Source organism: Lagenorhynchus albirostris, chromosome 19, assembly GCF_949774975.1.
Source record: "Lagenorhynchus albirostris chromosome 19, mLagAlb1.1, whole genome shotgun sequence".
In the NCBI taxonomy this organism is placed as follows: Eukaryota; Metazoa; Chordata; class Mammalia; order Artiodactyla; family Delphinidae; genus Lagenorhynchus; species Lagenorhynchus albirostris.
Window position 1 is genome coordinate 3,204,490 of NC_083113.1, and position 25,404 is coordinate 3,229,893.

Consider the following 25,404-nt stretch of genomic DNA (forward strand, 5'->3'; position numbering starts at 1 on the left):
CTATGTTACAACCTATTATGTTTACTGTGGAAGTCCCACTGAAATGTGGTTCACGCTGTCACCGCAAACCCTAGCCTTCCACCAGGTGCAGTACCCACAGATGTCCATGTGCCTTGCTGCTCAAGGGCAACTTGAGTCTATGACGATGTGGTAAATCAGCAGTAGGTCTAAACTCTGCTCTGTGTTGATTTTCTTGGCTTTTTGTTCTCAGTTTGACACGTAGACTTTGTTGATAGTTCCCTGTTGAGATACTTGGGTGAATCAGGCTATTCCTTTTCATACCTTTTTTGATGTCCTTTGAGTTACTGGTTGTTTTTGTTTTTCCTGTGCTGTCTAAAAATGTAGTTTCTCATGAGAATATGAATCACAGGGTAGAACACAGGCACTGCCCTATAAGCCTGTTGTTCAGGCCAGCCTCACAGACCAGTGGGTTTGCAGTTCTCATAGTACTGGAGGCTACATGGACAAACTTTCTTGCAGGTTACCAATAAACCAAATGAGGTCTCCTTCCATATTAAAACTGTTGTATTGAGAGCTGGGCTATAAGCTAGAGAGAGCATTCTCTCTGGTTTCCGCATGCCAGGGGAACACGATGGGTCTGTGTGGTGAGGAGCCAACCATCAGGTTAGGGACTTGAGGTCCACAAGCATTCCATACCTACTGATCACTGCCTGCCCTCTGGGGTGGTCTAAGTTTAAATCTTCATATTCTTGTTAAAATCCTAATTCTTGTGCCTGTGTTTCTTCTCTTTTTCTTTCTTTCTTTCTTTGTTTGGCTGCGCCAGGTCTTACTTGCAGCATGCATGATCTTTTTAGTTGTGGCATGCAAACTCTTAGTTGCAGCACCAGGATCAAAACCGGGCCCACTGCATTGGAAGCACGGAGTCTTTTTTTTAAATAAATAAATTTATTTATTTATTTTTGGCTGTGTTGTGTCTTCATTGTTGCACGTGGGTTTCCTCTAGTTGCAGCAAGTGGGGGCTATTCTTTGTTGCGGTGCACGGGCTTCTCATTGTGGTGGCTTCTCTTGTTGCAGAGCATGGGCTCTAGGTGCACAGGCTTCAGTAGTTGTGGCACGTGGCTCAGTAGTTGTGGCTTGCAGGCTCTAGAGCACAGGCTCAGTAGTTGTGGCGCACGGACTTAGTTGCTCCGTGGCATGTGGGGTCTTCCTGGGCCAGGGCTCAAACCCGTGTCCCTTGCATTGGCAGGCAGATTCTTAACCACTGCGCCACCTGGGAAGCCCAGGAGCACCGAGTCTTAGCCACTGGACCACCAGGGAAGTCCCTTGTGCCTGTGTTTCCGAATAGCATAACTGTACCAAAGATGATTTGAGCCTTCAGTGGCCACTCTGGGGGACACTTGATTTGAACAAAAGGGTTAATTTGTAAGACATCTTTGAAAATAAAGGAAATAAGAATTCTCAGGCCCAATGGATAGTATTGTTTCTTAGTATGCAGAGGACTCCAAATTAAATTCTGAAATAAAAGTTACATCACTAAAAGATTCTTTGCCCAAAACTAATGAGCAAGTTGACAAACTCAGCAGGAACAAAGGAGACTCATTCCCCTGTAAAGCCACCCTCTCCTTGTCCTGCAGTAGCCTCCCCCATCCAGCGCTCCCACCCCCTTATCCTTCTGATCTCTCTCCTTAGCACGTCTCCCCCTACTCTCTCCCTTGTTCAGACCCCCTACTGTAACTGAGCAAAAGCCAAACTGACATTGGGTGTTTGCAGCAAAGTAAGGGTTTGTTGCAGGGCACCAATCAAGGCAGTGGGAGACAAGTCTGACACCCACTGCAACTGGGTCTTTGAGTTGTGGGGTTTTAGAGGGGAGGAACAAAGAAGCTGGGGTTAATCGTCTTGTGACGTTTCTTAATCATAGTTTCAGGAATAAGAATGCCTATTGTTTACGAGTCTATGGTCTGGTGGTCCATGACCTGGAAGTTCTGTTATCTCATCTTGCCCTGGAGAAACACCCCGGTCTGTACATTAACCAACAACGGCAATTTTAGTCATCTGACTCTGGTTGATTAGGGTTCAGTTAGCACAGGACTGAGGTAGAAAGGGACAAGAAAGGGAAGAGAGTTTTGGATAGAGAGGTTAATCATAAACTCAGCAGGGGAACTCAGTTTTAGGGGGACTCAGTTTCATCACCTTTTCCCAACTCTTATAAAACCCCAAATGCCAGTTACTTCTAAATATCCACCCCAGCCATGAGTCAGGCATGCAGAAAATTTTAGAATTTAAACCTTGTACCTGAGCTGAATTAAGAGGTATAACTAAAGATTCTTTTCAACTCAAATAAGACAAGAAAGTAATCATTAAAAAGTTTAGAATTCTTTAGGGTAAATCTGACCAAGGTCACCTAACTTACACAACTTTTATACATGGTGGTTGGAAGCTAAGATGCTAAATCAAAGGTGACAAAAGCTGACTGGACTGACCAGGAAGGGACTGACGGGAGTTCTCTTTCCACAATAAGCCTGAGGGTCATAGAAAGTTCAGGAAACTAGGTCCAAGTCTCCTGAAAGCTATACCTGAAGTATTAACAGCAAAAATCCACTGTAATTTAATCATTAAAACAAAAATACTTTTAAACTATAAGAGATTTTCAGGACAGACTGAAAAAATTCCTAATTTCAACAGTTGGGAGTCACAGAGGTGCTTATGTAAGAGCAGCTGTTTCATGTCATTTTACCAGTGGTGTTAAGTTTGAACTTGGAGACCTAATTCAAAAACAGAACTTAGTATAATTAGACCTTTTAGCTGAACTATAAAACCTGGCAGCTACATATCTACAAGACAGATCTGAGGAAAACATGTGTCCCTGCAGATCAGCAGGGGCTAAGGGGCCCATGTCCCAACCAACCACCTATTGACAAGGACACTTGTAAATATTGTAAATAGAAGGGACACTGGAAAAAAGGTTGTCCCATCTTATGAAGAAAAACCAAGACAAAGAAAACCCCTCAGGGGCTCCCTGCTCCCTATGCAGGGGGCCCGGGTTCGACCCCTGGTCCGGGAACTAGATCCTGCATGCTGCAACAAAGATCCTGTGTGCCGCAACTAAATGCCCGGAACAGCCAAATTAATTAATTATTTTAAAAAAGAAAATCCCTCAAATCAGAGCAGTCAGGGTGCTTTGAGGAAGGAAAAGTGGCCAATAACCTGCCATATCCTTTAAGCCCTCAAGATGAGTTAATTATAGATGATCATCCTCATCAATTCCTGGTAAGTATGGTTGCTATTTTTTCTCCATTAAACACCAACAGCTTAGCTCAATCTCTTCCTAAGAGTGGAAGGTATTTCAAATAACCCACAGATTTTCCCCATTTCAACTGAAAAAGCCATTGACTGAAAAAGCATTGACTGAAAAAGCATTGACTGAAAAAAGCCATTGACTGAAAAAGCAAAAGCATTCTTCCCGCTCTGTGATACCATCCCTGCAAATTTAATAGAAAAAGTTATTAAACTGTCAAAATCCTATAGGTAAAAAAAGAAATTACAAGGAAAATGTTACAAACATAAATATTTTGAACTAGATGAAGATAAAAATGTTACGTACAAAAAATTGATATGCTACAACTAAATTAAATGATTAGAGGGAAATTATAGCTTTAAAAAGCTTATTACAGGGCTTCCCTGGTGGCCCAGTGGTTGAGAATCCACCTGCCAATGCAGGGGACCCAGGTACGAGCCCTGGTCTGGGAAGATCCCACATGCCACAGAGCAACTAAGCCCGTGCGCCACAACTACTGAATCTGTGCTCTAGAGCCTGCATGCTGCAACTACTGAAGCCCACACACCTAGAGCCCATGCTCTGCAACAAGAGAAGCCACCATAGTGAGAAGCCCGTGCACCGCAATGAAGAGTAGCCTTCGCTCACTGCAACCAGAGAAAGCCCACGCACAGCAACAAAAACTCAATGCAGCCCAAAAAAATTAAAAAAAGAAAAGCTTATTACAAAAGAAGAATGATGTCAATAACCTAATATTCCATATTAAGAAACCTGGAAAATAAGACCAAACTAATCCCAAAGCAAGGATAAGAAAAGAAATAATAAAGAATAGAACAAAACACTGAAACAGGAAACAGAAAAATTTTTTTAAAAATCAATGAAAGAAAAAATGTTGTTTGTTTCAAAAGATCAACAAAATTGACAAAACTCTAAGTTGGCTCACAAAAAAAGAAGACAACAAACTAACAAAGTCAGGAATGAAGACACTACAGAAATTAAAAGTATCATAAGGGAATATTATAAACAATCCTATTCCTCCCAAATTAGACAATTAAGTTAAAATGGACAAATTCCTAGAAGACACCAATGATCAAATCTGACATAAGTAGAGAATGTATATAGGACTATACAAAGTAGTTTTTATTGAAAATCTTCCCACAAGAAAATTCCAGGCTCAGGTGCCTTCACTAAGGAATTCCAGAAAGCATTTAAAAAAGAAATATCACTGATCCTTCAAAAACTCTTCCAGAAAAGAGGAGGAAACACTTCCTAACTTATTCTATGAGATCAGAATTACTGTGATACAGCAGCAGTCCCCAAACATTTTGGCACCAGAGACTCGTTTTGAAGAAGACAATTTTCCAATGGACCGGGTGGGAGGGTTGTTGGAGGGGGTGGTTCAGGCGGTAACACGAGCCATGGGGAGCAGCAGGTGAAGCTTCGCTCCCCGGGTGCCCTCCCGCAGCTCGCCTCCTGTGGTGCAGCCCGGATCCTAATAGGCCACGGACCGGTACCAGTCCACGGCCCGGGGGTTGGGGACCCCTGTGATACAGAGGTATCAGAAGAAAACAAATATACAAACTCATTATTGTTCATCTATATAGATGTAAAATACATTAACAAAGTATCAGAAAACTGTCTCGGCAACATATACAAAGGATTATACAACATGATCCAGTGGGATTTGTCCCAGGAAAGGCAAGGTTGGCTTAACATTTGGATATCAATTAATGGAATAAACCATATAAATAAAATAAAAAACAAGAAAAAACCCCCCAAAGCCACATGATGATTATCACAATAAATGGAGAAAACTGGAACAGAGAGTCTAGAAATACATCCATGCTAATACAGTCAAGTGATCTTTGAAAAGGGAGCAAAGGCAAAGGAATGGAGAAAGGATAGTCTTTTCAACACATAGGGCTTTAAGAAAGTGACCCAGACACAGATCTTACACCTTTCACAAATATTTTCACAAAATGGATAATAAACCTAAATACAAAACTATAGAATAGGGCTTCCCTGGTGACACAGTGGTTAAGAGTCCGCCTGCCGATGCAGGGGACACGGGTTCGTGCCCCGGTCCGGGAAGATCCCACATGCTGCGGAGTGGCTGGGCCTGTGAGCCATGGCCGCTAAGCCTGCGCGTCTGGAGCCTGTGCTCCACAAGGGGAGACGCCACAGCGGTGAGAGGCCCGCGTACCGCAAAAAAACAAACAAAAACTATAGAATACCTAGAAGATAACACAGGAGACAATGAAGACCTTGGGTTTGGCAATGAGTTTTTAGATACAACACCAAACCACAATCCATGAAAGAAAAACCGAGTATTTTGGACTTGACTAAAATTTAAAAGTTCTGCTCTGCAAAAGACACTGTTAAAAGAATATTGAAAGATATTCGTCATATGTCGTTAGGGAATTGCAAATTAAAGCAACAAAAACATACTGTTACTACACACCTATGTGAATGGCAAAAATCGAAAACACTGACAACACCAAATGCTGACAGGGACATGGAGCAACAGAACTCTCACCTACTGCTCATGGGAATACAAAATGATACAGCCATTTTGGAAGACAGTTTCTTACAAAACTAAATATACTCTTACTATATGACCCAGCAAATCATGCCTTGGCTTGAAACCAAACAAACTGAAATCTGAGGTCGACAAACTTATGTCCTCCTACACACAATGCATATTGCAGGTTTATTCATAACTGCCAAAACTTGGAAGCAATCAAGATGTCCTTCAGCCAGTGAATGGATAAGCAAACTGTTACATCCATACAATGGAATGTTATTCAGTGATAACTTATAAGCAAATCTTCACAGCAGCTTTATTTGTAACAGCCAAAAGCTGGAAATAACCCAAACATCCATAACAGGCAAATGGATAAAAAACCAATTGTAGTATATCCATACAATGGAATAATACTCAACAATACAAATGAACAATTAATACATGCAACACGATGGCTTAATCTCAAAATAGTTACGGTTAGTGAAAAATATCAGAGTCCCCACTCCCCAGAAAGTATATACCATGATTCTATTTATATGAAATTCTAGAAAATGCTTGCTATTACTTGTGAACTGTGGGAAAGGGGGCCAGAAAGGACTGGGAGGAAAGGATTATAAAGGGATACAAGGAATCTTTTGGTTGTGTGGGATATCTCCATTATCTTGATGGTGTGGTCTCATCAGTATTTACACATGGTGAAACATAACACGTTTTACACTTTACATATTCAGTTTATTTCATGTCACCATACCTTAATGAAGATGTTAAGAACTAAATGTTCCCTATGAAAACCCATATTTACCATTCCTCTTGGAAAGTCACATCTGCCAACTGTTCTGGTTCTAGCATATCCCTCTCCCCACAGTTTAGGGGGATGAGCCCTGCCTCAGTATCAGCAATGAAGTCCACATCCACTTCAGTCACTCTGGCTGGGTCAGAGAAGCCTGATCCCTGGATCTCTCATCAGTGCTGGGGTTCCTGCCTGTGCAGTGATGGCCATAACATCAACAGCCCAGGGAGGTACAGGAATCCACAAATCTTTAGATTATTTACTGTAACAGTGCATTGGCTGCAGAGACTCAGACGTCTGAAGGTCCTGAGAATTTCTGTACACTTTCATGCCATACAGCCAAAATCACATGGATATTTATAGATGCCACTGTTAGAATAGACACACATCCTCTCACTAGCCACAGTCATCCCCACTCCATTATATCAGTGTTTCTGTACCAACTATGATTCCTACCTTGCCCTAAAGGGCTAAAGCCTTCCAGTCAATGATACTTGCCTATGAGATTCTGGACATCAGGGACTGGCTCCTGTACAGGTCCAGGAGACAGAAATCCCTCAAAAGTGCTGGGGAATATGGGATATTCCCTAGGAACAAAGGACCCAATTCATGTTGCTTCCACAAGTACTGGAGATTTCCACACCAACTGTGCCCTCCTCAGAATGAACTCTGGGCTCACAGTAAATCCTGACTTCTAAGCCACAGGATTAGGTGCATAAAGCTCTTCAGACTTTTCTAGCAAGCCTTGGGCAACAATGCAAACTAGGCCAGACTAGACTGAGAGCTGTTCTCTACCACCCTGCTGTCCCTTCTGAGGCACATAGCATTGGTGTCAACATAAGGTGTTCCTCCCTTCATGTCAGTAAAACCCAATTTTTTCTCAATCCATTAGACACAGTGAACTGACCTCCCGTGAGTAAAGACTGCCACAGCAGGCCTTTATCACTGCACAGACTAGAGTAGCACAGACAGGGAGTTCCAAAGTTGGGTGACTTGGGAGCAAGATAAATAAGTCACAGCTATCATGTGACAGTCAACATTGTCCAGGAAGAAGTGAAATCTTGTCTGGAAATCCCCAGTAGACTCTGGTCCTTTCGGCCAGAGCTAGATCATGGTCACTCAGTACCCAGTCATGGGGAAGGAAATGAGGACCTTCTGTGCACTCAGAACATTCACAATCCCCTAGAGGGATCAGGAGAGACAGCACAGGTCTCCACCTTTCCTGAGCATATTGGAGTAACTGACAGACACTGTGGGAACTTAACAGCAATGAGATGGCTTCCACCACAGGCACTGGCAGTGATATAACTGTCAAGAGCCCTGGACAGTTGAGGAAGTGCAATGCACCTCATGAGAGCTTCTCACCTATGTGGTACTTATCGGGAATCTCCCCGGGGTGGATGTACGATTGTACAAGGTTGACCTGCTGGCTCCCTCACAAAGGGCACTCACAGAGCTCTTCTCTGGTGTGAGTCCTAATACCTTGAACAAAGATACAGCACATTTTCTGCATTCATAAGGCCTTTCTCTAGCGTGAACCTTCTGGCTGCTAAACATGTGTAACAGATGCAGCTAAAGGGCCATCAAAACTGTTGCATTCATGAGGCCCTTCGCCAGTGTGAACTTTCTGGTGCCGAACAAGATGGGAGCTTCTGCTATAGGCTTTCCCACATTCACTGCACACGTAAGGCTTCTCTCCAGTGTGAACCCTCTGGTGAAGGATGAGGCTAGAGTTGCGGCTAAAGAATTTCCCACATTCACTGCACTCATAAGGCCTCGCTCCAGTGTGGACTTTCTTGTGCTGAACAAGATGGGAGCTACTAATGTAGGCTTTCCCACATTCACTACACACATAAGGCCTTGCTCCACTGTGAACCCTCTGGTGTAGAATGAGGCTGGAGTTGTGGCTAAAGCATTTCCCACATTCACTGCACTCATAAGGCTTCGCTCCAGTGTGAATTCTCTGATGCACAATGAGGTTGGAGCTATGGCTAAAGAATTTTCCACATTCACCACACTCATAAGGCCTTTCTCCAGTGTGGATTTTCCGGTGCTGTACAAGCGTGTCTTTACGGCTGAAGGCCTTTCCACACTCGCTGCACTCATAAGGCCTTGCTCCAGTGTGAATTATCTGGTGCTGAACAAGTGTGTCTTTGCAGCCAAAAGCCTTCCCACATTTGCCACACACATAAGACCTTGCTCCTGTGTGGACTCTCCTATGTTTAATGAGACTGGAGTTATGGCTAAAGAATTTTCCACATTCTATGCACTCGTAAGGCCTTGCCCCAGTGTGAATTCTCCAGTGCTCAATAAGGTGAGAGCTTTGGCTAAAGAATTTCCCACATTCACTGCACTCATAAGGCCTTTCTCCAGTATGAAATCTCTGGTGCTGAACAAGTGTGTCTTTACGGCTAAAGGCTTTTCCACATTCAGTGCACTTATAAGGCCTTTCTCCGGTGTGAATTCTCTGGTGCTGAACAAGGTGGGAGCTTCTGCTGTAAGCTTTTCCACATTCGCTGCAGTCATAAGACCTTTCTCCAGTGTGGACTCTCTGGTGTTGTACAAGCGTGTCTTTGCGGCTGAAGGCCTTCCCACATTCACTGCATGTATATTGTCTTTTCCCATTGTGAAATTTCTGGTGGGTTTTTAGGTGAGACAGGTGAATGAAGGCCTTTCCACATTCCTTACACACATGTGATGTTTCTCCACTATGAATTTTTGTGTGATGAATAAGAACTGATTTCTCCTTGGACAGATTTCCACATGGTAGGCACCTAAAAGCTCGCACTTCAGCCTGAGTTATCTGGTTGTCAAGGAGAGTGAAGGTGTTCAGGAACGTTTTCCCATTGTCACTGCAATTGAGAAGCATCAGTTCATCATGGTCTCCCTGGTGTCGCCCGAGTCTGGAGCTTTGTGGAAAAGGCTCCATGAACTCAGCCTTTTTGCATGGACTCATTCCATTGTAAGTGCTTTGGTACTGGAACAGGTCAGAGCTACCTGGCAAGTCCATCCCTTCCTCCCTGCAAGTAAAAGGTCTCCCTAACATGTGGACAGCACAGCTCTTCACAAGTGAGGCCCCATCATCACCCCTTCTGACAGGATTCTTCCCACTATATTGCTTCTGGTGCTGATAAAAGTTTTCACTGAACAGGAATCCTTGCCCACAGGGGTCACATGTGTACAGTTTCTGTGCAGGGCATGATCCCTGGTGTTCAGCCAGGTGCAAAATGTCTTTCAAGAGTGGGTCACATATCTCACACGGCTGGGCTTTCTGGATAAATGGACATGACTCAGGAGTCCTGACCTCTGACACTCCTTCTACAAAAACGCTCTGCTCAGAAGGGGCCTCCTCATTGTCTGCTTCACACCAACAACCTGAAATCAAAGAAATTCTAGTGAAGGACATGTTGACTTTGGTGGGAAGCAGCAACTCCATCACATAGGTATGTGTGACACACCAATGAATGAGTCCACTGGCTTTTGGCAGGATGAGGGAGCCAGGATCAGGAAGGGCTCACTGTCAGTCATAGGCCTCTAAAGATCACAGTATGAAGGAACTCTAACGATGGGTAAAGACACAATGATGTTGGACAGTACTGGAAGTAGAGGCGAGGTCTCCAACTCACTCCTCTACAAAAGCGTTTCAGCAGGGCCTCGGCTGCTGGTGTCAGGTGAGCTCTGTGCAGAAAGCTGTGTCCAGGCCCAGGAAAATCTGATTGCAAGTAAGTAGCTGGTTCTTAAGGACTACATATGGATATGTGCACAACTCATGACACATTATAGTAGCCAGTATTGCTGAGCACTGTGGACGAAGAATGAGTGAGAGACATGGAGGCCAGAGAGGTGGGGAAACAGCCAAGGGGTGGAAGACAGAAATGTCAAGTGCCAAGAACGGGGAAGGAAAGGGAGAAGTGAGGTACTGCTATGTGCCTTGGCAAGAAAACACTGGTGAACACAAAGCAGGTTGATGGTACGATGTGAACCCAGCCCTAAGATCGCTCTCTTTCAGCTCCCATGCAGCAGGGCCAGGCCCTCTCTGGCCTCTCTCACTGTGGCTGGAGTCAAGGCTCCCTGTCAGGAACCCGGGGCTTCCTGTCCCTCTCCAACTGGAAAACTACATGTGATCAGGAAGATGGAAGTTGTAAAAAAATCATAGGGCAGATGGGTGGCCCAGGTAGACCCATTCCACAGAGATGAAGAGAATATGTTTTTAAAAAAGGAGAGAGAGAAAAACCCAAAGGAGGATTTGGCGGAACATCCCTGTGTCTGCCACAAGCAGTGACCATGTCAGTACCTACAATTCCTGGCATAGTCATGCCCCAGGAAATCTCAGCCAGAGGACAGGGGCAGAACATGGACGCAGAGGCATCATGGATCTGGAAGTACCCAACCGAGGCAGAATCTGTGAAGCAGACTGAAAGAGCCCTGAACTCCTAACCTGATCCTGAAAGACTTTGGGCAGAGGTGTTGGGACTGCTCAGCGAGGGAGGGGACACCACACACGGCCCAGCCTCGGCACCCACAGTGCCTACTCTGGGAACCAAAGAAGGGAAGGAGAAGAGTCACTGATCTGGCTGGACCGAAAGACCTGCCCCAAGGGAAGTGGGGAAAAAGCAAACCCCAAGGACACTGGAGCGGGCATGAGGGCCTGTGGAAGGCAGCCTCTCCGATGGCCCCCAAGAATGCCTACCTCCCAGTATTCCCGCCCCTGTGTAGGCCGCTTCCCTTGACCATAGGCAGGACTGATTGACCCATTTGAATAGGGCAAAAATGATGGGATCATTTTCTCCAAGTCAGGTTAGAAAAAGACCAGTCATCATCCTGGACATTCTCTCTCGCACACTTGCTCAGAGAAGGCACGTTATGAGGTGCACTACATGTTATGAGGTGCACTACAGAAAGGGCACCATGACAAGGAACCGAGGGAGGCCTCTGACCAACAGCCAGTTGGAACTAATTCTCACAGTTCAACAAGCCGCAAGACACTACATCTTGGAAACACAAAACATGAGTGAATTTGTAAGTGGATTCTTCCTGAGAATGGCCTTTAGATGAGAACACAGGTTTGGCTGACAGCTTGACTGAAACCTCATGAGAGACCCTGAGTCAAAAGCACCCAGGTAAGCTGTGACGAGCGAGGTTCCTGATACGCTGAAAGTTACACAACGCATTTTAATTGTTTTAAGTCACTAACTTTTGGAGTAATTTGCCATGTACCAATAGATAACTGAAACAGGGACTTACCCAGCGAGGCCACAAGTGCAAAGTTCTCCAGCATCACATCACGGTACAGGAGTCTCTGAGCTTCCTCAAGGAGCTCCCACTCTTCCCGGGAGAAGTACACGAACACATCTTCGAAGGTCACACAGCCCTGCCACGATGGGGACAATTGAGCCCACGGACAACAGGACTCCCCAGTCTACCCATTAACCTATCCCACCCCGGGACAGCCTCCCAATTCAGAGGCGATACTAGGCCTTGACACAACTATTGCCTGCTCTCTCCTGTCCCTCTGATCACTGTGTGCAGCCCAGAGCAGAACCAGGCAGGTGGGCAGATATATATTATATAAGCTATGGGTCTTGCATGAAGGGCACAAAACACTCTCCTGTTGGCATCCTCAAGAACATGCCTCCCAGAAACAACTAAGGCCATCAGGTCACACTCCTCCCAACATGTGTCACTCTGAACCACACTTTCCTCATATCTGGGACCACACCCCATTAACACTGACAAACTTCTGATCCACAACATATGCACCTCCAAGGCAACCCCCACTCCTGAAGCCACTCTGCATACAGTATCCAGGAAGTACTCATGTCTTTATGACAGGCACCACTGCCACCCAGGTGCCTGAGCACGATGCCAAGTCCTCAGGAACCAGTTTCCACTTTCTTTGCCACCATCAACACTTATGTGGACTATTGCAGTAAGCTCCTCCCTCATGCCCACACTCCATTCTCAATTAGACAGCAGCCAGAGGGAGCCTGTTAAGATCCGATTCAGAGCATCTCTCTTCTGCTCCAAATCGTCAATGTTTTTCAACACCATCAGAATAGAAACCCAGCTCCTCAGCCTGCCATTCTTGCCTGACTCCTGGCCCTTTTCCCAACGGACATAATGAAGACCTGTGGTTCCTTGAGGACTCCCAACTCAATCTTACCTCCAAGCATTTACACATGCTGTTCCTGGGTCTAATACACCCTTCCAGTCCTCATCCCATTGGCTACCAGAAGCAGGAACCTCTTCATATAACTGTTGGCTTAGATTCAGGAAACTGGGCTAGAAAGGACCCCTCCTTTAAGGCCCCCAGACTCAAGTGCAGGGAGAGGGACAGGTGAAGAATCCCAGTATCTCACTATGTCTCATCAGAAAATCTCCAACGACCCTAGTTTAAAAAAAATACAAAATCCATACACCTCTCTAACCTCCACTGCCACCACTCTGGTCCACCCACTATCAACACTCATCTGGACTATTGCAGTAGACTCCATCCTGGTCTCCCTGCCCACCCTCAGGCTTCCCCAATCTTTCCACTCTGCTACAAGAGGAAGCCTGTTAACACCTATGTCAGATCACCTCCCTTCTCTGTTACAAACTTTCTATGGCTCCCGCCACCATAGAAAAGAGGCCGAGCTCCTCAGGCTGCCATTCCAGGCCTGATCCCTGACTGCCTGCTCTCTATTCTCAACAAACATAACAGAGACCTGCGGTTTCCTGAACACTCCTAATTCATTCTCACCTTCAAGTGTTTGTACCAGATGGCTCCTGGGCCTTGGAAACCATTTCACGCCTCACCCCATCAACACTGGGAATGGGAAACTCGCCACATATCCACCGTCAAGGACCGCCCTTCACCGCCTTTATACTCAAGAAAAGGGAGCGATGAAGGCGAAGTGCTGAAAGCCCTAGAACACACCATCCCTTACACCTGAAGCGGTGAGGGCTCGAGGGACCCTCCACTCACCTGAGCCCGGTCCATAAGCGTCGCGGCCGCCATGGGATGCTCTGAGCAGACCCGGGTCGAGAAACTGGCGACTGGAGCGGGCTCTGCGGGAGCAGCCGAACGCCCACCCCACACTGGGCGAAGTGTCCTCGGGACGACTATCGCACTCAGAGCCCCAGGCTCCCCCTTGTAAAAAGGCGCTCAGGCTCAGGGTGCCGCCTCTGGAAGCGGACGAGGACGGAGGGCGGGTGAGAAGGCCTCAGGAAGAGCGCAGCCCCGGCTGACACCTCCGCGCAAAGCGGCCCGTAACACGACGGGGACCATGGATCCTAACAACGGCGCGGAGGGAGATCCTATCCTTTCTACTGTCCTTCCCGGTTAGCTTCCGAAGAGCCACACGGAAGGCCGAGCCCAGCCAGGCCTCCCAGCCTCCACAGCCACTTTAGACAGCCCTGGCGCAAGCAAAAGACGTCACGGCCGCGACGCCGGAAGTCCCGCCTCTGCCGGCAGGGGCGTCAGGAAACGCCCATCTTCCGGACTGTCATTGGCGCAGCACGGATGCGCCGGGCACAGACTTATGGGTAAAGGAATTTGTGTCCTCTATCCAAGCAGGTAAGGGGTACTTTTCCGGCTCTCCCCGATAGCAGTGCGGAGGCAGGTAGAGGGAGAAAGGTCGGGGAGGAATTGGGTCGCGGAGGGCCAGAGCTCTTCTTAAAGGCGACGCGTCCAGATTTCCGTGGTCACCTGTGACAAAGCCGCGTCCTCCGCCGTCTCCAGCAGGTGGACCATTCTTTCATCCTGGGAGAACTGCTTCACCTCCGAGTTTTGGGGACCGAGATTTAAATTGAACGATGAAGGGAATTCCCTGGCCCTCCAGTGGTTAGGACTCCACGTTTCCAGTTCGAGGGCGTGAGTTTGACCCCTGGTCGGTGGAACTAAGATCCCGCAAACCGCGCGGGCCGGCCAAAAAAATAATTGAATAATTAATATCCCTCTTGCGGTCTTCGGGTAGTAACATATGGTCCTCCTATTCCTTGCTACCCAAAATTGGGTTAGCAGCACTTGTGAACTTACTGAAAATGCAAGTTCTCGGATCCAACCTACACCTTCCGACACAGAAACCCCGGAGGTGGGAGCTCTTATTAAAAGTCATGACCACCTCCCTCCCCCAAAGTACGACAACTAAAATGGAAAAATACTACAACCTACCTCATGGGAAGTGAGATAAAACATGCTTAGCATAAGGCCTGCTGCTAAATACACACAAGCTATTATTGTTATTATTCATCATCTCCACAAGTTTCTCACATATACAGCTATAGGAGGATGTCAGAGGCCTCTCTTTGCAGAATCACTGATCACGTTTTTTAAAACAGAAAATACAATCACTCCCTGAGTCAGCAAGTAGCGTTATAGATAATGGTAAAAATTTTGCATAGAGCACACCTGTATACCTGTAGGTTCATTCTACTTTTTTTTTAAACATTAGATGAAGAAGTCTTGTCAAAGGGATGCATTTTTACAGACCGTATGATTCAAATTAGAACTATGAAGACTAATTGCTCTTAGGCTTAAGTGGGCAGTGGAGTTAACACAGTTTCATATCATGGTATACTTCATATGATGACATCATAGTTCATGTCTAATTCACAAGAACAAAGACTCAAACTCCTCCTGCCTTCCCCTCTAACTCTCAGGGCAGGCAGACCTAGGTACAAATGTATGATCATGACATGGTCCAGTCTGATATCTAGTGGCTCAGGGTCACCAGGTCTGGTCCTCCTTCTCTTCAGCTCCCAAAGGAGCAATAATTCGTGGGGAGGTGTGAAAACTGCAAACAGTGAGGTCCAAAGAGGCAACCCCAGGAAGGAACATAAATGAGAAGATAAACTGAAGACACATTATTCACAATCACTCCTGCCCATTTCCATTGGCCAAAATTTATTTGCCTGGTCCCAAATTAAATAAGGGAAGCTGGGACATGACTGTCTTCTTAGGTGTCCAGGAGGAGAAAACAGTATTGGTGAATGACTAGCCAGTTTCTAGCACAATCCTTGATTTGATCACCAGACACCCATTTTTTATTCATCTTCTACATTCTACACTCTTACACCCTCATTCATGTGACCAGATCATAATTTGTTTAAGCATGTTCCCATTTATGGTTGAGTGAGTTGTTTCAACCTCTTGGCTGTTATCAATAAAGTTGTTATAAACCTTCATGTATATATATTTTGGAGAAAAAAAAATGCCCTAATTTCTAATGGGTATACGCTTAGAATTGGAGTTGCTTGGTTATAATATATACATATGTTGAAATTTAATGGTAATCTTGACACATAAGAGTTAAAACAAATTAATGAAAGCACTGTGAGAATTAATTGGCTGTGGAATTTACAGTAGAGACTGTTGGATATATTATCATCATTTGTAAATTGTGTGCTATGCATCCTTTATATCTGTAAAGTTTGTAATGAATTTATGTAATCTGTGTGCACTTTCTTCTTAAGAGCAGGTGTTAAACATTTATTATCACATTCCTATGTGTACAGATCTGATTATCTGCATTTGGGAACGCCTGTGTAATTGTGTATGTGACCGAGTGAGCTCTTGTGTGTCTCTCTGGATGGCTATACCTATTTATGTATGACCATTTGTACATCTGCTTCTGTCAACATGGCTGTGCAAAGGTGTCTACCTTTGGCTCTGTACATGGAGCCCTCTCTCAATGTACCTGTTTCCGCTGTCCCTGTGATCTCTGTGTAGTCTTTCTGTGTGTCTAGGAGTTTCTTTCTCTGTGTCTCCATACTCTTTCTGCATGCCTGTGCCCGTGTCTGCACGTACATGTTTGTGCCAATGGGTGCATCTGCCTTTTGCCCATGCATGTCCCTGTGAGCACCGTTCTTGGTATGTATGGGATTTGTGTGCACACGTGTCTGGGTGTCTATGTCTGTTTTCATGTGTGTGTCTTTAGTTAATATAAATATATCCTCTCTATTCTGTTTGTGTCCTGGTGGGAATTTGTGTGTGCATCTGCATAGGATTTTGTGTCCCACATATGTGTCTGTGCACATCTGCCGATTCATTTTTGGGGAGTCCTATGTGTGATGGTCCTGTAGAGTCCACTCCTGGTCTATACATGTCCCACGGTGTGTCTGGGTGTGCCCTGCGTGTACCTCCCTCTAGGTGCCTATGCTGACCCCATGTCCCTTGTTCTGCCCTAGCCCAGTCACCATAAGGGGACCTCTTAGTGCCACTCAGGCTCTGCAAGCAGTTGGGCACTCCTGGAACAGGGTGTCTGCTGGGATATCTGTGCCCTCAGCTTGTCCCAACTCAGAATTCACCTGCTCTGAGAGGCCTCTCTGACCAGTCCCCAGGCCCTGGCCTCAGAGTTCCCTACACTGAACTGTCAATTTCTCAAGTGCCCCAGGATCACTCCCACACCCCCATCACTGCACAGGATGTTCCCTCTGCCTAGAACTCTGTGTGTGGTGCTGATCTGTATTACAGGTTTAAATTATATGCCATGGAAGGGGTTATGACTGGAAGGGGGAAAGCAGAGTTCAGGGGGATCCTGGGGGCCAGGCTGCTGGTCTGGCACTCACCTCTGAACTCTGGGTTTCTCCTGTTGAATATTGTTCACCTAAAAGAAAGACTGCCATATATTGCTCCAGCAAAGATTGGCTTACTCAGGGTCAGCTGAGAATTGTAACTCGGAGTCTGCAACCATGGCGAGCCACCAGGCAAGGACCTGCACAGCAAAGGTAGAACACTTTTATAGAGGTAAAAAGTAAATTAAGAGGGCTGTAGTAAAGAAAGAGTCGAGGGCTTTTCACTGGCTGAGTCCTTGCCAAGAAAGAGGAGGAGTCTTTCTTCTTCCTGTTGAGCTCTGCTGTCAGTTGCAGGGTGTGAGAGTTTCCCCTGCTGGCCTCCTTTTTTTTTTTTTTTAATGTTTTATTTTATTATTATTTTTTTTTTGGCTTTGCCACATGGCTTGTGAGATCTTAGTTCCCAGACCAGGGATGGAACCTGTGCCCTGGCAGTGAAAGCGCCGAGTCTTAACCACTGGACCGCCAGGGAATTCCCTCCTGACTCTATTTAACCTAGGTTTTTATTTACTATTTTTTACAATATAAACAAGTTCACAGAACACCAACATCAGTCAGGGCCACTCAGTGACCATGATGAAATGAGACAATGACAAAACCACCCTATCATCATATCTGAGCACAGACAACCAGAGTCCTGTGCAAACAAGCAGATAGCCCCCTCTCCTGGGTAACATGAGTGACAGCTGCATCTTCCAGTAGCTGCTGCTTTAGTGCCGCTGCCTTCCCCTGCCTTGTAAATAACAAATTTCAGGATATCTGATCATAAAACCAACTCCGTTTCCTGACAGCATCCAGTTCAGACCAAAGCTCCATTTCCTTAAACTCTTCTCCAAATCACTGAACACAAGCCCAGGGCCTAGAAAATGTCCTAACACCTTCATACTGAGGGCCCCACATTTCCCACGGTGTGGTAACCCACACTGCAGCACACCAATAAACCTCACTGCTCCACCACAGGTGTCAGACACGTTCCTGGTGCTGGACGCACTAGCACCACATATCTGCAGACCCGAATGACCCCCAAACTCCAGACTGCACATCCAACTAGATCGACCTTTCCTCTTAGATGTCTGACACACATCTCAAACTGCACGAGTACAAAACCCAACTCATCTCTCCCTGCCCTGCTCTCACTGCCCACCCCTCTCCCCTCTACGGCTGCAGTGACTGTCAACTGGTTCCTGCACCAGACAATGCTCTTGTCAGTCTGTGTTGACACCTGTTACCTTTGCTGGAGATGTTCTTCTGCGACTCCAACCCTGCCTGGGGGTCCTGCATCATTCAGGGGTCTCCACATCAAGCTCTTCCTTCTTTCTAATTTGCTTCCTAAGCTTTAGTTCAATGTCCATCTTCCCATTTTACACACAAGAACACTGAACCCCGAGGATAAGTGACAAGACCAAGGTCATGTGGTTGGGGATAGGCATGGTGGAAACAGGCTGCAACCCCAATCAATCCCAACTCCAAACTCTGAAGGAAATAAAAACAGGTTTTTAAAGAGATATATGCACTTCCATGTTTATTGTAGTTCACAATAGCCGGGATATGGAAACAACCTAAGTGTCCATCAATGGATGAATGGATAAAAATGTATATATACCTACAATGGAATACTACTACTCAGCCTTGAGAAAAAAGGAAATTCTGCCATTTTCGACAACACAGATGGACCTTGAGGATGTTATGCTAAGTGAGATATGTCAGACAGAGAAAGACAAATACCGTACAATATCCCTTATATGTGGAATCTAAAAAGACAAAACAAAACCAAAAACTGAACTGGAAAACAGTAGAATGACGTTTACCAAAGGCTGGAGGTGGGTGAGGGGATGGGAGAGGTGATGTTTAAGGGTACCTACTTACAACTAATAATTCCTGGAGATGTAATATAAAGTACAGGATTACAGACAACAAAACAGCATTATAAACATTAAACTTGCCAAGAGACAAGATCTTATTTGTTCCCACCACTAGAAGAAATGATACTTCTGTGGCACAACAGAGGCTAAGGCTACAATGGCACTCATACTGCAATATAAATGTATCGAATTAAATATGTTGTACATTCTTAAACTTACACACCGTTATGTCAATTATATCTCAATAATTAATAAATTAAAAAATGAAAATGAAGCCTTAAATGGTTTTAAGCGGTACACTAAAATGTACCCATTCATAAGTGTGTCCTTATCTCCTTAGATCTAATTTTAAACAACATTCTTAGTATCCTAATTTCTTTTAAGTTTTAAATGCTTCATAATTCAAGGCTTCATATAAGACAATATTTTGTAACAAATAAATATTTGCAGGGCTGTTCTCAAGTGTCCAGCTCTCCAGCTCTCCTGGCATGGCATGGCAGACAGTGCATATGTAGTAATTTAGGTGTTTACCTCTCAAACACTGCTCCTCCCCTGCCACCCAATAACAACAAAAAACAACCAATAAATTGTCACAAGTTTGTCAGGAAAACTGGAAAGAAGTCATAAATATATTTCTTTTCCTGTTACATCTACTTCTTTTCTTCTTCCTCCCTTGTTTTTGTCCTTTAAATATTCCTGTGGTTGCTTTTTCAGTGTATACTAAGGGTAGAGCTATAGCTGAAGATTTTTGAAATTGCACAATAGTCACTGGTTCTCTCTCCTTTATAAATTCTCAGGTGCAAAGTCCTAGGATGGGTCCATTTCCAGTATGACTCTTTAGATGACAATAAGTGATGATTGGCCTCAGAAGATGTTCTCACAGCAATGACACTTACATGGTTTCTCTTTGGTATAATTTCTCAGAGTAAGACGTTTCCTCTGGTCAGATGATTTTCCTTAGGAGTTACATTCGAAAGGTCTTTCCCCAGTATGAGTTCTCTGATATCACAATAAGTCCACTTGTGAAAAGCTTTCCCCCATCTCTTACGCTCATATGGTTTCTCCCCAGAATGAATACTTCGAGGCTTGGTGAAGGATGAACGAAGGCTGAAGGACTGTCCACATTCACTATATTCATGGGGTTTCTCCTCAGTGTGATGCTTCATGTGTTGAGTCAGGGAAGAGCTGTTGTGAAAGGCTCTCTGATATTCTTACACTCAAAGGGTTTCTGTCCATTGTGGATCCTATTAGGCCAGATAGAAAAGGGTGAATGAAGGCCTTTCCACATTCATTGCACTCAGGGATCCTCTCCTGTGAGAACCCTCACATGATGAGTGAAAAAAACAGCTGTCAAAAAGGGTTTACCTGCATACTTTGCATTCGAAGTGACTTTTTCTGGAGTGGGAAATATTATTTGGGACAAAAACAGACCTGACACAAGAGACTTTCCCACATTCTTTGCATTCATAAGGCTTCTCCTCAGTGTGAATCTGTTGTAGTTGCATGAGCTCTGACCTGCAGTTGAAGGCCTTCCCACAGTGAAAGCAGTCACGTGGTTCTGCTAAGCATAAATCCTCATGAGCTGACCGAGGTCTGCCCTCTTGAGAAAGGCACGTCAACGTTTGTTAAACCATTTCCCACATTTCTTCCGCTTGCAGAGATTCTTCCCTGCGTAGATCATGGAAGCTTTACCTGGTCCATGTTGAGTTCTGTTCATGAAAAGCATCTCCCGGAGGATTGCTCTAGTAAAACTCCTGAGTGCAGATTATCATCTGTCCTCACACCATTGTGTTCAGAGCTCATCCTCCGGAGAAAACTCTCCTTGTGGGAAACTGTCCCTGGGTTCTTCCTGCAGTTCTAATGGCCCTCACTGTTTCCTGGTTTGCCCCCAACAGAGAGTTAAAGAATCAAATGACCCTGGAGCAACATTCCCTCCATGAGGGCAGCTAAGAAGCTTTATGGCCTGAGGTTGTGCCTTCTGGCCTAACGGGAATCCAATACCCAAAAGGGCCTATTAGTGAGGACAGCAGAGAATAAGCTCCCAACACTCCGGTGTGGCTTCTCCCCACTGTGAGGGGCCAGGTGCTGGCCAAGAAGTTCTTCTGACCCTCCCTGCAAGTGAACGCCTTCTCTGATACACTGCATCTGCAGCACTTCACAAACGAGGCCTGGATTTTCTCTTCTGAAGACTCCACTCCACTGCTTCTGCATCCAGTCAAGGTTTAAACTATACAAAAAGTCTCTCCTCCATGATTCACATGTTGGGAGTATGAGTGCTGCCCAGATGGTGTTCCCTGTGGCTCAGCCAGGTGCAAAAATGTCTTTCAAGACTGGGCCACACATGTCACAGGGGTGAGCCTTTCGGGTGGAAGGATCTGCCTTGGGAGTTCTCATGTGTGACACTCTCACAGAAACTCCCTGCTCAGAAGGTGCAGCCACATCCTCCACTCCATGCCAACAACCTGAAAAAAGATGAATGCTGGTGAAGTCCATGTTCAGTTAGTAGCAAATGGCATCCAGTAACAAATATGTGTCTGATACAACTGGCAACTAGTCTATGGGACTATGGGCATCATAGGGGACCCAGAATCGGGATGAGGAAGGGCTGCTGTGTGCTGTGGGCCTCTAAAGCTTAAAGAATGAAGGACAGGTTTCCCTGGTGGCGCAGTGGCTGAGAGTCCACCTGCCGATGCAGGAGACATGGATTCGTGTCCCAGTCCGGGAAGATCCCACATGCCGCGGAGCGGCTGGACCCGTGAGCCATGGCCGCTGGGCCTGCGCATCCAGAGCCTGTGCTCCGCAACGGGAGAGGCACAACAGTGAGAGGCCCGCCTACCGCAAAAAAGAAAAAAAAAAAGAATGAAGGAAACCTTGCAGGAGAGGATACCAGGATGGGATACAGTGTGAGCAAGAGAGGCATGCTCTCTGAATGACACTTTGCAAATGATCTCCCAGCAAGGCTCCTGGTTCCTTGTGACAGGTGAGTGCTATGAAAAAGGGTCTAGCCAGGACCAGAAAAATCTGGCCAGATAGAACATTTAGTGTTCAAGGAAAATTTAAGGATATGTGCACATCTCGTGACACGTTAAAAGAAACCCAGTGCTGTAGAGTTCCGCATGGAGCAGCAAGAGAAGAGCAGATAAGATGTGCGACTAGAAAGGGGGGTGGGACTAACAGGTACCTAAGATCAGAGTAAAAGTGACAAATGAGCAAGGCATCAAAATTGGGGAAGGAAAAGTGGGATAAGTTTTGCCACTGGTGTTGCCACCTAAACACTAGTAGACGTGGCACAAAGTGCTGGTATAAAGTGAAGCCAGCCCTGGGCTTCCCTGGTGGCGCAGTGGTTAAGAATCTGCCTGCCAGTGAAGGGGACACAGGTTTGAGCCCTGGTCCGGGAAGATCCCACATGCCGCGGAGCAACTAAGCCTGTGCACCACAACTACTGAGCCTGCACTCTAGAGCCCACGAGTCACAGCTACTGAGCCCACGTGCTGCAACTACTGAAGTCCGTGCTCCACAGCAAGAGAAGCCACTGCAAGGAGAAGCCCATGCACCGCAAGGAAGAGTAGCCCCTGCGCGCCGCAGCAACGAACCCAACACAGCCAAAAATAAATAAATAAAATAAATAAATTTCTAAACATATAAATAAATAAATAATAAAATAAAATAAAGTGAAGCCAGACCTGATTCCCGCACCTTCTGCTCACCAGGCCTAGGCCTCCTCCAGGTCTTCTCTGCTGTGACTGGAGCCACGTCTACCTTCTCAGGCACCCTGGGCTCCCCTCTGGCTCCAGCTGGGTGGCTCCATGAGACCTGGAAACCGCAAGTCCTGATGGGAAGGAAGAGCTGGTGAGTGGTCAGCACTGACCCAGGGAGACACTCTCCGCAGAGAAGATAATTAAATACTAAAAAAAGAATCTTGGAAGAGGGCTTACAGGAAGAGCTCAGTGTTCACCACAAGGAGTAACCATATCAGTGCCTGCAATTCCATGTCAGACCTTGGAAAATTAGAGGAAGGAGACAGAACTTGGGCCAGGGATTTGGACAGACACCTAGCCAAGGAGCGGCCAGGCCATCTGGAATCTCTGGGGCAGAGGGGAAGACTGCAAAACTTCTCACCCCCAAATTCTTCATCTCAAAGCTTTGGGGCAGTACAGGTTGGTGGTGCACATCGCCCAGCCCTGATACTCACACTACTTACCCCAGGGAACCAAGGAAAGAAGCCGTGCCGTGACAGAACTGTGAGACAGAACTGCCCCTTGAGAAAAACAAAAGCCAGCCCAGGAAACTGGGAATCATGTCCTTGTTAACTCCCTCCTGCTGAGTGTTGGCTGGACCTAAAAATTACTTTCTAATGAATAGAATATGGCAAAAACGATGAGATGGCACTTGCGAGATTAGGTGATAAAAATACCAGTTTCTATCTTGGATGCTGTTTCTTGCTCATTATCATGGCTATCAGCTGCCTTGTTGTGACCTGCTTATGGAGAAGACAACATGGCAAGAAACTGTGGGAGGGTTCTGGCCAGCAGCCAACAAGGAAATGACTAGTCTAACCAGGTGAGCTTTCAGATCAGATGGCAGCCCTGGGCAGCTTGCCAGCAAGGTCATGAAAGACCCTGAGCTAGGGGTATCCAAGCAGGATATGCCTGATTCCTGACCGAAACCAACTGTGAGATAAACGTTTGTCTTTCCAATGCACTTAGCTTTGGAGTAATTTGCCATGTAGCAACACATAACTAAAACAGAGACTTACCCAGTGATGACACAAGTGCAAAGTTCTCCAGCATCACATCACGGTACAGGAGTCTCTGAGCTTCCTCAAGGAGCTCCCACTCCTCCCGGGAGAAGTACACGAACACATCCTCGAAGGTCACACAGCCCTGCCACGATGGGGATAGTTGAGCTCACGGACAACAGGACTCCCCAGTCTACCCACTCACCTAATCCCCCCACCCCGTCCCTCTCCTCCCCGGCCTCCCAGCTCAGAGGCGATGCCAGGCTTGGCACCACTAGTGCCTGCTCTCTCCTCATGTCCCTCTGATTACTGTGTCCAGCCCAGAGCAAAACCAGGCACGCGGGCAGACAAAATACTATCTCAGCTGAGTATGGCATGACAGACCTCAAACACTCTCCTGCCAGCCAGTCCTCCTGGTGTCATCCAGAGCCTACCCCCGAGGCACAACTACACTTAGGCTCAGCCTTCCCCCACAAGCCCCCAGGACTTGGGCCTTAAGGCTGTCTGTTCACCTTCCTCCCCGGTCTCCCTGCCTCCTCCCTCACTTCCACAGTCTCCACTGTGCAGCCAGAGGAAAGCTTTCCAATGAATTATGTGTTAAATCACCTCCACCTTCTGTCCAAACTTTCAGAAGGGAGGTCTAGCTCCTCGGGCTGCCATTCCAGGCCTGACTTCTGCCCGGCTGCTCTGTTCCCTGATCACTCCCAACTCAGTCTCACCGAGTATTTGCACATGCACTAGGACACCGTTCTGATATTTACTCCCTTGGTTGCCAGTACAGGAAACTATGCATAAAATCCTTGGTCTGAATTCAGTACCCTGCGCCACAAGTGACTCCCTCCAGAGACTCCACGACCAAGAACTGGGAGAAGAAAAGGCAGAGTCCCAGGACACCATCAGCTATCGCAAGGGGCGGGGACCATGAGGGTGTGGCCCTGGGTGACCCTCCACTCACCTGCGCTGGATTCATCAGTGCTGCTGCACCTGCCACCGCCAAAGGACCCAGTGGGCTGAATGGGGCCCTGAGAGGCGGGAGACCAGGGCGGAGTCACCTCGGGCTGCGTGTCACACTCCGAATCTCGCTATGAAATGTCAAACGCTCGAAAGGCCCAGGCCGCCGCCTTCGGGGGCCCTGTCAACGGAGCGCGTGAGAAGACCCGGGAAACCGTGAAGTCCCGGCAGGGCCTGGCAAACACGAGGCGCGAAGTCGCCTGTCCCACGGACGGGGACACAGTGTCACAGTGAAGGAGCCGGGGCTGGGGGCGTCACGGCTCGGACAAGGTGCGGAGATAGCCCCCGGCACCTCGCTCTCCTTCCCCGTCCTGCCCTAGAGATGCGGCCCCAGTGCAACGCTCGAGTCCACGTGGCCGCCGTCCAACCAGCACCCGCTCACGGACGGATGTTCTCCTGCAGCGAGGCCGGAAGTCCCGCCCCGAAGCCGAAGGAAACGCCCCCCTCCTAGGTCGTGATTGGCCTAGAGCTGGGGGCGGTAGCGCCGGTGGCATCCACTTTTGGGTTACGTAGTTAACGCCCAGCCTGTGCCCACGCGCGTGCGCCATTTCCCTTCTCCATGGCGACGGCCCAGCGGCACCGCGGGAAGAGACTGGGAAATAATTTAGCTCCAGGAATCCTCATACGGGGTGGGGCGGGGCTTCGCTTCCTTTTAAAGAAAAGTGCCCAGATTTCCGTAGGCCTGGGGGT

General features: G+C 46.8%; 1 protein-coding gene and 1 long non-coding RNA gene across 2 annotated transcripts; both read right to left on the reverse strand.

Moving 5' to 3' along the window:
* Positions 1–4,396: 4,396 nt before the first annotated feature.
* On the reverse strand, positions 4,397–13,935 carry LOC132509921 (zinc finger protein 304-like). Its single transcript, XM_060131520.1, has 3 exons — positions 13,517–13,935; positions 11,794–11,920; positions 4,397–9,924 (listed from the first exon to the last, which is right to left on the reverse strand). The coding sequence occupies exons 1-3, from the start codon at positions 13,547–13,549 to the stop codon at positions 8,099–8,101; spliced, it is 1,986 nt and encodes a 661-aa protein (XP_059987503.1). The 5' UTR covers positions 13,550–13,935; the 3' UTR covers positions 4,397–8,098.
* A 4,675-nt stretch (positions 13,936–18,610) lies between these two features.
* On the reverse strand, positions 18,611–25,061 carry LOC132509304 (uncharacterized). The gene is made up of 4 exons (XR_009536951.1): positions 24,659–25,061; positions 23,722–23,848; positions 22,662–22,794; positions 18,611–21,427 (listed from the first exon to the last, which is right to left on the reverse strand). It is a non-coding gene; the product is annotated as an uncharacterized LOC132509304 (long non-coding RNA).
* Positions 25,062–25,404: the final 343 nt, after the last annotated feature.

Bases quoted from the DNA above. Each gene is read 5' to 3' on its own strand.
- LOC132509921 (XM_060131520.1), bottom strand. From the start codon at position 13,549: ATGGCGGCCGCGACGCTTATGGACCGGGCTCAG. The intron at 11,921-13,516 runs GTGAGTGGAGGG...CCATCGTGGCAG, and splicing joins CGCTTATGGACCGGGCTCAG to GGCTGTGTGACCTTCGAAGA. The intron at 9,925-11,793 runs GTAAGTCCCTGT...CTTTGATTTCAG, and splicing joins TGCACTTGTGGCCTCGCTGG to GTTGTTGGTGTGAAGCAGAC.